General features: G+C 44.5%; 1 protein-coding gene across 1 annotated transcript in view; it reads right to left on the bottom strand.

Annotated features, from left to right (window-relative positions):
- Positions 1 to 14986, bottom strand: part of slc25a10a (solute carrier family 25 member 10a) — a 45524-nt gene that overhangs the window by 15296 nt on the left and 15242 nt on the right. Inside the window, exon 2 of the mRNA XM_068058439.1 lies at positions 1708 to 1827. Coding sequence (XP_067914540.1) covers positions 1708 to 1827 — 120 coding nt within the window. The remainder of the gene's footprint in view (positions 1 to 1707; positions 1828 to 14986) is intronic.

Raw genomic sequence — 14986 nt, 5'->3', positions numbered from 1 at the left:
TGACTTAATTGAGGTGTACAAAATTATGAGGGGCCTAGATAGCATAGACAGGAAGAACCTGTTTCCCCTATCAGAGAGGTCAATTACCAGAGGGTACAGATTTAAGGTGATTGGTAGAAGGATTAGAGGGGACATGAGGAAAAACGTTTCCACCCAGAGGGTGGTGGGTGTCTGGAATTCGCTGCCAGGATCGGTGGTGGAGGCAGAAACCCTCAACTCATTTAAAAGTGCTGTAACCTGCAGGGCTATGGAACAGGTGCTGGAAAGTGGGATTAGATTGAGTGGCTAGTTTTTTCGGCTGGCACAGACGCGATGGGCTGAATGGCCTCTTTCTGTGCTGTAATTTTTCTATGGTAGAGAGAGAGACAGAGAGAGAGACAGAGAATGAGCACAATAATTTTTTTTAATTCATTGATAGGATGTGGGCGTCACTGGCCAGCCCAGCATTTATTGCCCATCCCTAATTGCCCTAGATTATATAGATTAACACGAGAGGGAAAGCAAGTGAGAGACAGACAGACAGACTGGCACGAGAGAGATAGAAAAGAGAGAGAGAGAGCACAAGTGACAGACAAGAGAGAAAAAAAAAAGACACAGAGAAAGGGATTGAATTGTAAATGTGGATCTGGAACCAGCTCTCAGTACTGAATGGCTTTATTCAGAACTTTCAAACTCAACAGTTTTGTAACAATCTCCTTGACAACAATTCATTGAAATTTTTCATCAGCAGCAAAAGTTCTCACTATTCACCCTCTAGAATAGATTCTACTGTTGGTCCTTAGATTAATCACCTCCCAATTAACCCTCCACATCTTATCCCAGACACTTCCTCATTTAAATCCTAACCCTTGCTGTGTAACTCTCGGTTTCCCATGAATCCCCATAGTGAATTAAATTTTATTATGACCACTGTCCCCAAGATGCCCCCTATCAGATCGCTAACTGTTTATGATTTGCTACTAATTGCATGTTCTTTGCTCCCTTATTGGGTTGAAGGCTTTAGAGAACTTAACTTGGGTGCATTCAATAAATGCTTTCCTTCCTGCGTAGTTAATTCTCCAAGTATAAAGGATGGAGTGCCTATTAACAGCACAACTTCCCTTGTTCCGATCTCCCGCATCTTCATATCCAGACATTCCTCTGAAGCATCACCCAACCTTCCCTGTTCTTCAAACCACAGTCACTCCAACTGCTCATTACACTCCTTATCTTCCATCGTGACTGTACCCTTTGTTAATACTGCCCCACGATGGGCCAAACAGTCTCATTCTGTACTGTAATAGGCTATAGTTCTTCACTTCTCTTTGGAAGTCTCTTGTAGCCTGGCATTACTCGCTCCCAGGCCTCTGGTAGCTGTTACCATATCAAACCCCTCCAGCGGGACTGGGGTTTCTCAATCCTGCCCTTTTTGTACAATGTGCTGCCAGTGTTGGTACTAAGGCAATTCCATTCAGTGGCAGCTTCGTTCCTCTCTTCGTTTCCTACCCGATGGCCCATTACATCCGAGCTACATTATTACCACTCCTTGTAACCCAAACCCCAAGCTTTCCCCATAACCCACCCTTCCATATCCCAACACCCACCCCCATCCCAAACCCCTATTACCCTCCCCCCTGCCAAATCTCCATCTTGTTCAGGAGGCCTTGAAGGAGGAGTGGTGATACTGGCACCTACATCTACCACCTCACAGACACACCTGGTCTTTACCTGTCGGAAGAGTGAGGCACTCAGCCCATTGTAGAGTGCCAGAAACCCATCATTTCGAATGACGTGCAACGCCATCCCTGTCATCCTCATCTTCACCTCCTGCTGCGTCTGCAGGTGGACCTGTTGCAGGGAAACAAGAAACTTGTCATCGCACGTTGTTACAACAGAGGCGGGAGGAGCGCACTGTTTATTCCAGTTCCACTTCGTCACGTATCAACATATATTTAAATTTTTCCCACTTACAATACAATTAATCATAGACTCATTTTTATCCCAGAATAAAATACACCAATCAGGTTTCTTTAATAAAACAAAATTATCAGATTATAAAACAAGTCAACTAGTAATGAAGCAAAGCATAAACACACAGATCAAAATATAAAAGTTCCCCTTTTACCTTAGCCCCCAGCGCGACCCACACACACTTACTGAAAAAATAGAGATTTACTCTTCAGAGCTCAGTATAAAAAAAAAGTCAGCCAAAATACTTGCTAACTCTTGAAGAAAAAAACAAGATGTCAGAAGTCCTTTTCTGGTTTGCCGTCCCAAATATGTGTAGACGGCTGTCACTGGGATCTTCCTGTAACAGTTCTTGTCATGCGATGTTGAAGATCAGCTTGGGCAGGCTTACCAGGTAAAATGCAGTAACAGGAGATTCTGACAGTTTCTTACATTTGCTTCTCAGCTTCTCAAGAGATGGAAAACTGGCAGACTTTTCCAAAGAGCTGGGACAGACTGAGCTGGGTGTTGCTCTCTGGGCAAGTTTTTCTCCAACTGTCTTTTAAAACCATCGTCCATATCCCAACTCACTGTCCAAAGTGAAACCAAAACCAATGTCACAAGAATCAAGCCTCCTGACCCCTTATAAATCTTGACCTGTCATTTCTTTGTAAACATCTTGCCCCAAGTCAAAAATAACCCCTGCTGGGTAATTATTTGAAAACAGGTGCCTTCCAGTAACTGTTTACAATCTAGACCTCTCAGTGATACTTGTTAAAAAAAAATTCATGGACTCCTTTTCAGTTTTAAACCACAAATGTTCAAAATTTAACAAAAATATGGAAGCACTGGGTAGCAACATCCAGCAGAGAACTGACCGTCTGCAACCACAAAAAAACAAGACAAACCAGCCAGGGGGAAGAGGAGGAGAATTAATTTTGTTTTGTAAATGCGGTGATCTGGAATGTATTGCCTAAAAGGGCAGTGAAAGCAGATTTGACACTGGAGTTAGATCAATACTCGAAACGGAGAAATGTGCAGGGCTATGGGGAAAGGGCAGGGGAGTGGGATCAATTGGATAGCTCTTTCAAAGAGCTAGCACAGGAAGGAGGAGCCAAATGGCCTCCGCCCACATTGCATGGAATCTGGCAAAGCAGAGGGCGTGATCTGCAGCCTGCACTGAACGATCAGAGCTGAGCCAGGGCAGTAACTGAGACACTGCAAAGGATTTCAACTGAGAGGAGGGGGAAATGGGGAATCAATGATACAAAATAAAAACCATTGAGGTTTCTGCTCCTGACACTATCCGGGAAAAACACTTACACAGCTGGGAGAGGGAATAGGGGAAATTCCAGGAAGTGGGGGAAATTAACACATTCCAAAATTACTCAGGTGGACCACGTACCCTCCGGTGAACTTGCTCCCTCGGGCAACAGACATCAGCCAAGGTCAGGACAAGGCTCGGCTGGGATGCAGACTAGTCCGTCCGCAGACTCTCCATCAAAGCCTGCTAAAGAAAAAACGAGTTTCTTGGGAGGTGTGCAGTGCAGATTCACCAGAATGTTACTAGATGTCCAAGGGTCAGATTATCAAGAGAGATTACACAAACTAAGCTTGCATTCCTGGAATATAGAAGGTTAAGGGGTGATTTGATTGAGGTTTTAGGCCTTTGAAGGGAACTGATAGGGCGATGGCAACGGTCCATCCCGGGAGACGATGGACTGCGCCCCAGGTGTATGTCACTTCTGGATTGAACATTGTTGTGGATGTAGAGGCCGACTTGTCAGTGGCAGTCCCTTCTGCAGCTGTTATAGATGAATAATGTTCGCCCAAGGTCAACTGGCGATTTTTGCTTCCGTCGGGCTCTCTTTTTCCGCCATCTGGTGGTTTATTTCATCCTCTGCTTTTTCCATGCCCTTCCTGACTGCCATTCTCCAGGAACTCTGGTCAGCAGACCACTTCCCATACATCAACTCCAATCCCAGTCAACTTGAGGTCTCACTTGCAGCCATTCTTGTATCACAGACCTGTTCTCGTGCCAATAGCAAGCTCGCCATAGAGCATGTCCTTGGTGTAGCTGTCATCCATTCAGCTCACGTGACCCAGGCAATGGCGTCACCGCTGGCTCAAGGGCAAACGTGCTGGGGATCCCTGCACGTTGGTGTACTTCCGTATTGGACATCCTGTCCTGCCAGGAGCTGGTGTGCTTCCGTATTGGACACCCTGTCCTGCCAGGAGCTGGTGTGCTTCCGTATTGGACACCCTGTCCTGCCAGGAGCTGGTGTGCTTCCGTATTGGACACCCTGTCCTGCCAGGAGCTGGTGTGCTTCCGTATTGGACACCCTGTCCTGCCAGGAGCTGGTGTGCTTCCGTATTGGACACCCTGTCCTGCCAGGAGCTGGTGTGCTTCCGTATTGGACACCCTGTCCTGCCAGGAGCTGGTGTGCTTCCGTATTGGACACCCTGTCCTGCCAGGAGCTGCCCAATATTCGTCTGAGGCAGTGGAGGTGGAAGCTGTTCAGCTGCTTTTCTTGGCTTGCACAATTTGTCCATGCTTCACTTCTGTAAAGCAGGGTGCTGAGAATACAACCCTGGTACACGCGGAGCTTTATATTTTTGATTAGTTTACTATTGGTACACACTTGCCTGCTCAACTTTGACATGACGGCTGCAGCCTTGGCAATCCTGGTGCTCATTTTGGCATCAAGGGGCAGGCTGCTGGTGATTGTTGATCCAATGTATGTGAAGCTGTTGATGACCTCCAGAGTGAGGTTGTCGATGTTGATGAAAGGTAGAGTCTCTACGTCCTGGCCGTATCCTTGGTCTTCCTGGCGCTGATCGTCAGTCCAAACCCCTTACAGACCATGGAGAACCGATCTCCCAGCTGTTGTAAGTGAAGTTCAGTATGGGATGCCAGCGTGGCGTCTTCAGAAAACAGCAACTCTCGGACTAGAAGTTACGCACTTCGGTCTTGGTGTGCAGTCTTGCCAAGTTGAACAGCTTGCCGTCAGCTCTGGAATGCAGGTAGACATCCTCCTTTGAGTCACTGAAAGTGTACAATAGCAGCATGGAGAAAAATATGCCGAAGAGAGCTGGCGCCAGGACGAAGGCCTGTTTTACCCCACTGCTGATCTTGGAAACATCTGATGTTGCTCCATTGTAACTGATGGAACTGAGCATGCTCTCATGGAAAGAAGAAACGACATCTTGGAGAACAGCCTATTTTCTGCAGCATTTGAAGATTTCGGCTCTGCTAGATAAGAAAGAAACCTTTTCCGCTGCTGGGGCTGCCTGTGACAATGGGTTTTAACCTTAAAATCAGAGCCAGGCGATTCGAGAGAGAAGTCAGGAAACACGTCATCGCACAAAGGGTAGTGGAACTGCGGAACTCAATTAATTTTAAATCTGAGATAGACAGATTTCTGCTAGACAAGGTGTAAAAGGATATTGAGCCAAGGCAGGGGAATGGCGTTAAGCTACAGATGGAGCCAGGATCTGAGTGAATGGCAGAACTGGCTTGAGGGGCTGAATGGCCTCCTCCTGTTCCCTTCAGCCCTGCCTGACACTCTGGGAACAATATCCCAGCGGGAAGGCCACATCTTCAGGGAAGCAGAAGAATGAGTGGGTGGGCATGAAATAAGTCATGTGTGGTTGCTACTGACCACCCCCCTCCAGTCACAAGACAGGAACGGTCTCCTCCCAGGAGGAACAAGGCACCTACTCTGACTGTGAGGGACGGGAAGAAGCCTCATACCTGCTGTGATTATCTGCAAATCTAGAACTGTTATTTACAGTCACTAACTGCACAGACAATACAAGCCTAAGGGCAAAGACAACAGCTCATTGAACAGCCTGCTGGGGAACTGACACAAGGCTGGTTAATGCTGGGCCAGTCCAGATTTTGAGTGAGCCATCTAGAAATTCTTAAATGACACTCTAACCTGCAGTCCAGATTTCTATTGGTGTGTCTTGTGGTGTAGCGGGACCTGCTCTCAAAATCAGTCAGCCTTTATTCAGTCAGTCAGTCAGTCGTTTAGTCATTTGGCTCAGGAAGGGTTAAGAGTCAATCTTTGGACATTGCTGAGTCAGTGCATCTCAGCCAGCCTTACAGAAACAACACCTAAAATCTACCTCAGCACCTCTGGGCTGGGCAGAGAAATCAGTAACATATTCAGAGTGCAGATAGGAATTTATAAATGCAAAGGTCATAAGGCAGTGAGTAGAAGTCAATAAGAACTTTAATCTGGAGTACTGTGTACAGCTCGGGGCACCACACCTTAAGAGTATATACTGACCTTGGGAAGGAGTGGAACCTAGATTCACCGGAGTGTTATCAAGGTTGGACCGTGAGGGCCATGTATAAACATGGCTTGTATTGTCTGGAATCGAGGTGGTTAAGGGGTAATCTGACTGAGGTTTTTAAGGATATTGAAAGAATTTAGTAGGGTAGATAGAAAGTTTTTCCACTGGTGGGTGTGGGAGTCTAGGACAATGGGGTACACCTTTAAAAATCAGGGCCACGCCATTCAGGAGGGAAGCTGGAAACACTCCTTCACGTAAAAAAAGTGGTAGAAATGTGGAATTCTCTCCCACAAAAAAGCAGCAGATGCTAGCTCCGTTAATAATTTTAAATGCAAGACCAATGGATGTTTGCTCGACAATGGTATAAAATGATATGGAGCCAAGGCAGTGAATGGATTTGAGAGACAGTGCAGCCAGGATCTCACTGAACAGCAGGCTAAATGGGCCACCTCCTGTTCCTTATAGAATCTATATGCACCTATTATATAGATGAAAAACACCATCTGTAAACAGGGCTATCCAGATCAATCGTGCGATGTGACACCATTAGGAACTGGATTATCCTCAGCGTGCGGACAAGTTAAATACAACTGTTCAACAGAACCATTGTGCTCTCTCTATTTTCTTTCTCTTTCTGCGGGGAGTCACAACACAGACCCATATCTCACCAAGAGAGCAGCATGGCCCAGGTTTGATTCCTCTCCTGGGGCAGTAGTGGGAATGTGAACACTCCGGGGACATGGAGGAAAGGTTTCTCGGGCTCCTGCTCAAGTGACTCTGTGCAGAGTGGGACCTGAACACCCAAGTCTCTCTGTACATCAATTTTTCCCAGGACTTTTCCATTTACTGTATAGTTCACTCTTGAATTGGATCTTCCAAAATGCATCACCTCGCATTTGCCCTGATTGAACTCCATCTGCCATTTTTCTGCCCAACTCTCCAATCTATTTATATTCTGCTGTATTCTCTGACAGTCCCCTTCACTATCTGCTACTCCACCAATCTTAGTGTCGTCTGCAAACTTGCTAATCAGACCACCTATACTTTCCTCCAAATCATTAATGTACATCACAAACAGTGGTCCCAGCACGGATCCCTGTGGAACACCACTGGTCACACGTCTCCATTTTGAGCCATTTATATAGTGCCTTAATGTAGTAAAACATCCCAAGGCAATTCACAGGAGCATTATAAAGCAAAATTAGACACCCACCCTAATATAGATATTAGGACAGATGACCAAAAACTCTCTGAAAGATGTAGGCTTTAAAGGAGCAACTTCAACAGGTGGTACAAGAGGCAGAGAGGCTTAGGGAAGAATTGGCTTAGGTAGGAGAATTGAGGGAAGGTGTGGATGTGGTAGGAATATGGGATTAATGTAGGATTAGTATAAATGGATGGTTGATGGTCGGCACAGATTCGGTGGGCCGAAGGGCCTGGTTCAGTGCTGTATCTCTCTCGGACTCTAAGAGATTAAAAGAAACTCCACGAGTGCTGACTGACGTTACATCAATAGAGATTTTCAGAAAAGTACAGGATAATTAAAGGATTCGGGAAGAAATCAGGAAAAATGGGATTGAGAAGGGCTTAAATTTAGTGCAGGCAAAAAAACCCATAGCCTCCTCCAAGCTAAAATTTCCATGTATCTATTGCGAGACAGTGAGTTCCTCTTATTAAATTAGTGACACACAGAAACAGTAATAAAACTGAAGAACTCTTGTGTGGTTATAATTAGTAAGGCAGCCTTTGAGTGAACCATAAAACATTTGCAGTTTGGCAACAGAATTAGCTCTCTACTCAAGCCTCTCTGATATGCAGGCTGCAACATGTGGGGGCAGGAAATGCTTGTGCGTGTGAAAGAGAGAGAGAGAGAGAGAGAGAGAGAGAGAGAGAGAGAGAGAGAGAGAGAGAGAGAGACCAAATAATGGGAAAACGGCTTTGAAAACACACAAAACATTCAGCTCCGAGCACAACATTCACGAGACTCGCCCGCTCCCAAAACCAGCCGTTTTCTTGCAAAGCTCTCCACTGTTCCGACATGTTGTGGTTAAAATGACTCCAGATTCAGATTGGGATTGCAACAGCCCCCTCTCGTCAAGAGTTGCTCCCATTCTTTCAAAGCTTTTGAACATGTTGTCAGAAACTGGGCACAGGGCCCAAACTCTGAACAGTGCACACACAGGCACTGGGTTACACTGAAAGAAAAAAAAAGACTTGCAATTCAACTGCAGCCCTCGGGACCTCAGGGTTGTCCCAAAGCAGTTCACAACCACTGAAGTATTTTCTATTTGAAGTGTTCAATATGTAAATGGCCGGGCAAATGGTTTTGAAAGGCATAAGCAGATTTAAAAATCCAAGAGAAATAGTGAGAATTAGCAGACGTTGAAAGAAGAAATTTACAACGTTGTTGTACGATAGGAAACAGAGCAGCCAATTTGTGCACAGCAAGTTCCCACAAACAGTAACATGATAATAGTCTGATAATCTGCTTTAGTGATGTTGGTCCAGAGTTAAATAGGTCATCGGGAAGATTAGTGGAATGGGATCTTTTACATCCACCCGAGTGCCTCGGTTTAATGTCTCATCCAAAGACGGCACCTCCAACAGTGCAGCACTCCCTCAGTACTGCACTAAGGAGTCAGGCTAGGTTATGTGTTCAGAGTCTCTGGATAGGGACTTGAATCCAGAACATTCTGACTGAGAAGCGACAGGGCTACCTGTGGGAACAAGTGTCCACATTTTCCGAGTACCTCAACGTCCTGGAGAGTCTGTGAGAACAGCACATAACGAATTAAGCATGAGATTACAAATTATATTGCATTAGGGAGTATTCTGATAATAAAAGGTGTTTTAGAACCATGGCAATAAAGTAATTGAAGAGTTTATAAGAGCAACATAAATGATAAAAAAAAATAATGACTGGACGAGATCTAGGAAGGGCTCGTGATTTTTTTTGCTGAGTTCACGTTGGTTAACATTGCGCAATTCCACCCCGTATTAACTCATCTGCTGCTGAAACACTCATTCAAGCCTTTGTTATCACTTGACTATTCCAACACACTCCTGGCTGGTCTCCCACATTCTACTCTCTGTAAACTTGAACTCATCCAAAACTCTGTTTGAACTCACACCGAGTCCCATTCCCCCATCACCCCTGTGCTCGCTGATCTACACTGGCTCCCAGTCAAGCAATGTCTTGATTTTAAAATTCTCATCATTGTTTTCAAATCCCTCCATGGCCTCGCCCCTCCCTATCTGTGTAATCTCCTCCAGCCCTACAACCCTCCAAGACATCTGCACTGCTCTAATTCTGGCCTCTTGCGCATCCCCGATTTTAATCGTTCCACCACTGGTGGCTGTGCCTTCAGTTGCCTTGGCCCCAAGCTATGGAATACCCTCCCTACACCTCGCTTTCCTCTTTTAAGATACTCCTTAAAACCTACCACTTTGACCAAGCTTTTGATCACCTGACCTAATATTGCCTTATGTGGCTCGGTGTCAAATTTTGTTTTATAATGCTTCTGTGAAGTGCCTTGAGATGTTTTATTACGTTAAAGATGCATATTAATTATAAGTTGTTATTTCATTGTGGTGAGGTAAAGATAAATAAAAGTGACAATGTATTCCTGATATGGATGGAGTGTATTTACCAAAGAAAAAGGTGAGAGTAAATCACTATAAACGCTGCACTCATACATGAATCGTGGATACGATGTCTCAATAAAGACCTGATCCGACATTGTTACAACCATATGTGTGGAATCTGCCATTTCAGGTAATGACACAAATTCAGATGCGAAAGCAGTCCAATGTCTTGTTGACCCCCAACATGATATTTTAAAATTTTATGAAGTGGGCGTTGGTTTGAGGAAGTGTTTCCCACAGCTCAGTTCGAGGGGCGAGTACTCTTAGGGGGTCCGACCTAAAGGGGATCTCCAGTTACCAAAGGGAGGAGCAGAGAATATTCTGGACAAGGTTCAGTCATTTCTTAATAAACAGATCGACTCTAAAGCCGGGCCTTACAGAATAGTGCAGGAAACAATTAGAAGAGGATGGAGACACAAGGCAGTCCTTAGTGATACAGTAAGGGTTAGTGGTCCAATGTCTAACACTGGGAACTCAGAAGTTAAGAGAAGAGACTAAGGCCAGAGAGAGCACGAGAGAGCAAAGTTTCAGAACTTAGAGTAGCTAGCAATAGCCAGGAAAGATGAAGAGAACTGGCAACTGCCGGCTGGGGACAGCCAGGACTGTTCCAACACCGGATTGTCTTGCTGATGAACAAAACACGCATCACAAGGCAGAGAAAGGAATATCTTGAGAGAGGAGTCCCTGCTACCCACCGTCTTCTGAAGGCGAAGAGAGGGCAGCAGGTGGCAGTACCGGCTTGTCCAGAAATTGATTTCTGCTGGAGTTCAGAGGATTCCACAGGTCCAAGAGTTAAAAAAGTGGACTAAGGGACAGGGAGCACAGCCACCTCTCCCTTCCTCACCCCCTTTACCTACTCAGACTTCACAGCTCCAAACCCACACTGTACAAGCAATGACGGATACCGGACGGCGAGCAGTTCGACGCCTCTTCAGCTCCTGAGACACGTGCCAACCTGAATGACATCACCCAGCCTTCCAGTACTCTGAAGAGCGGCAGGAGCACATTCAAGCGGGCAAGGTGAGGGCATGACCATGAATCTTCCACTGCCTCTGGAGGGCATAAAGACAAAACTACCTTTAGTGGTTTTGGGAATTCCTGGCATGAGGGGGGAGGGGCAAATTTACAGGAAGTGACAGAAAGATAGATTATGCAGCAGGATGTAGAGTTAGTATGAGGTCATTCATGGCACACAAGTGTAAAAAAAAGAGTTCCATGTTGCATCAGAGAGCGAGGTCCATGCAAATAAGAGTAGGAAAAAACAAATTCAAGGCTCTTACTGGACGTGTGAAGCATCCGCAATAAGATAAACGAACTAGTGGCACAAATAGCAATAAATGGTTTAGATCTAATCGCCATTACAGAGACATGGTTACAAGGTGATCAAGGTTGGGAAATAAATATTTCAGGATACACAACATTTCAAAAAGAGACAGAATAGAAAAGTAGGAGTAACCCAGATAGCAAAGATGCAGAAGGACAGTAGTGAGAAAGGATCTAGGCTTGGAAATCAGTATGGGCGGAAATTAGGAATAATAAGGGTCAGAAAATGCTGGTGGGAGTAGTTTATAGGCCTAACAGTAGATATACCGCTGAACAGAGCATTAAGCAAGAAATAATTGGATCTTGTAACTAAGGCAATGTAATAATTGTGGGGGGCTTTAATCTTCATATACACTGGGACAATCAAATTGGCAAAGTGGTCTGGAAGATGAGTTTGTAGAATGCTTTCGTGACACTTTCCTGGAATAATACATTGTGAAACCAACTAGAGACAAAGCTATTTCAGATCTAGTGTTGTGCAATGAGGCAGTGTTAATTAGTAATCTCATAGTAAAAGAGCTGCTGGGAAAAAGTGATCAGAGTACAAATTAATTCCATATTAAGTTTGAAAGTGATATACACCAGTGCCAAACAAGATTTTTTTCATTTCATGGGATGTGGGCATCACTGGCAATGCCAGTATTTATTGCCCATCCCTAATTGCCCTTGGCAAGGCAGTGGTGAGCTGCCTTCTTGAACCACTGCAGTCCATCTAATGTAGGTATACCCACAGTGCTGTTAGGAAGGGAGTTCCAGGATTTTGATCCAGCGACAGTGAAGGAACGTCGATATAGTTCCAGGTCAGGATGGTGTGTGACTTGAAGGGGAACTTGCAGGTGGTGGTGTGCCCACACGTCTGCTGCTCTTGTCCTTCTAGGTGGTTGAGTACGCGGGTTTGGAAAGTGCTGTCAAAGGAGGCGAACTTAAACAAAGCCAATTACATAGGTAGAGGGGAGATTGGGTAAATAGACTAAAAGGTATGGTGGGTGGTAAGCATTTAAAGAATCAATTCAAAATGCTGAACAAAATACATTCCATTAAAAGACAAAAACTCAGCAAGAAAGATCCATCCCTGACTTACTAGGGAAGTTAAGGATAGTATTAGATTAAAAGAAGAGACTTATAATGTTACAAAGAAAGGCAGCAATCATGAGATTGGGAGTGTTTTAGAAACCAAAGAGTGACCAAAAAATTGATAAACAGGGAAAAAATAGAATGAGAGTAAATTAACTAGGAATATAAAAACAGATTGTAAGAGCTTCTACAAGCATATCAAAAAAGAGAGAGTAGCTAAAGTAAATGCTGGTCGCTTAGGGGCAGAGACAGGAGAAATTATCATCAAGGGGAATGAGCAAATGGCACAGACATTGAAACAATATTTTGCGTCTGTCTTCACAGTAGAAAACAAATTGCATACCAGAAATAAAGGGTAACCAAGGGGCGAATAAGAGTGAGGCAAATGAAGTTAATTAATTAAGGCAGAGAAACAGTATTGGAGAAACTTAAGGGACTAAAAACCGACAAATCTCCAAGACTTGATGGCCTACATCCTCGGGTTCTAAAAGAGATAGTGGATGAACTGGTCATGATTTTCCAAAATTCCCTAGATTCTATAACGGTTCCAGCGGATTGGAAGTTAGCAAAAGTAACACCGCTATTCAAGGAAGGAGAGAGAAAACGGAGAATTACAGGCCAGTTAATCTGACATCAGTCATTGGGAAACTGCTGGAATCTATTATTAAGGAGTCGTAACAACGTGCTTAGAAAATCATAGCACAACCAGACAGTCAACATGGTTTTATCAAAGGGAAATCGTGTTTGACTAATTTATGAGCGTTCTTTTGAGGATGTAACTAGTAGGGCAGATAAAGGTGGAACTAATAGATGTAATATACTTGGATTTCCAAAAGGCACACAAGAGGTTAATATGCAAGATAAGGGTTCATGGAGTTGGGGGCAATATATTAACATGGACAGAAGATTGTTTAACAAACAGGAAGCAAAGGGTCGGGATAAACAGGGCATTTTTAAGTTGGCAGGCTGTGACCAGTGGAGTGCCACAAGTTCAGTGCCGGGGCCTCAACAATTTACGATCTATACTAATGACACAGATGAAGAGACAGAGGGTATTGTATTTAATATTGTATTGTTGACAATATAAAGCTAGGTGGGAATGTAAGCTGTGAGAAGGACACAAAGAGGGTGCAAAGAGGTACAGACAGGTTAACTGAATGAGCAACAAGCTGGCAGATGCAGTATAATGTGGGGAAGTGTGACATTATTCACTTTGGTGGTAAGAATAGAAAAGCAGAATATTTTTGAAAGGCATGAAACTTATATTGATGTTCAGAGGTACTTGGGTGTACTTGCAGAAGAACACAGAACGTTAGCGTGCATGTACATACAGCAAGAAATTAGGAAGTCAAATGGCATATTGGCCTTTAGACATAGTCCGAGTTAGACAGCACAGAAACAGGCCCATCGTGTCTGTGCCGGCCATAAAACACCTATCTATTCTAATCCCATTTTCCAGCACTTGGCCCGTAGCCTTGTATGCTATGGCGTTTCAAGTGCACATCTAAATACTTCTTAAACGTTGAGGGTTCCTGCCTCTACCACCCCTTCAGGCAGTGTGTTCCAGATTCCAACCACCTTCAGTGAAATTTTTTTTCCTCAAATCTCCTCTAAACCTCCTTCCCCTTGGTTATTGGTCCCTCCTCCGCTAGGGGAAAAGTTTCTTCCTATCAATGCCCCTCATAATTTTGTATACCACAATTAGGTCCCCCCCCTCAGCTCCAAGGAAAACAACCCTAGCCTATCCAGTCTCTCTTAATAGTTGAAATGCTCCAGCCCAGGCAACATCCTGGTCAATCTCCTCTGTACCCTCTCCAGTGCGATCACATCCTTCCTATAATGTGGTGACCAGAACTATACACAGTACTCCAGCTGTAGCCTAACTAGCTTTTTATACAGCTCCATCATAACCTTCCTGCTCTTATATTCTATGCCTCGGCTAATAAAGACAAGTATCCAAAATGCCCTCCTAACCACCTTATCTACCTGTGCTGCTGCCTTCAGTGATCTGTGGACAAGTACACCAAGGTCCCTCTGTACTTCCTAGGGTCCTACCATCCATTGTATATTCCCTTGCCTTGTTAGTCCTCCCAAAATGCATCACCTCACACTTCTCAGGATTAAATACCATTTGCCACTGCTCCACCCATCTTACCAGCCCATCTAATTAGTCCTGTAATCTAAGGCTTTCCTCCTCACTATTTACAACACCATCAATTTTCGTGTCATTTGCAAACTTACTGGCCATACCTCCTATATTCACTCCAAAATCATTAAATTATTGCAAGGGGATTGGAGTACAAGAATAAAGAAGTCTTACTACAATTGTATAGGACTTTGGCGAGACCACTCCTGGAATACTGTGCGTAGTTTTGGTCTCCATATCTAAGGAAGGATATACTTGCATTGGAGGCGGTACAACGAAGATTCACTATATTTGTTCCTGGGATTGAGGGGGTTGTCCTATGATGAGAGGCTGAGTAAATTGGGCCTATACTCTCTGGCGTTTACAAGAATGAGAGGTGATCTCTTTGAAACATACAAAATTCTGAAGGGACTTGACAGGGTTGTTTCCCCTGGCTGGGGAATCCAGAACACGAGGGCACAGCCTCAGGATAAGGGGCCGATCATTTAGGACTGAGATGAGGAGAAATTCCTTCACTCAGAGGATTGTGAATCATTGCAATTCTCTATCCCAGAAGGTTGTGGATGCTGT

This window comes from Heterodontus francisci, chromosome 26 (genome assembly GCF_036365525.1).
Source record: "Heterodontus francisci isolate sHetFra1 chromosome 26, sHetFra1.hap1, whole genome shotgun sequence".
NCBI lineage: Eukaryota > Metazoa > Chordata > Chondrichthyes > Heterodontiformes > Heterodontidae > Heterodontus > Heterodontus francisci.
Note: the sequence above shows the minus strand (reverse complement) of the source record. Positions and strands in the feature narration are given on the sequence as shown.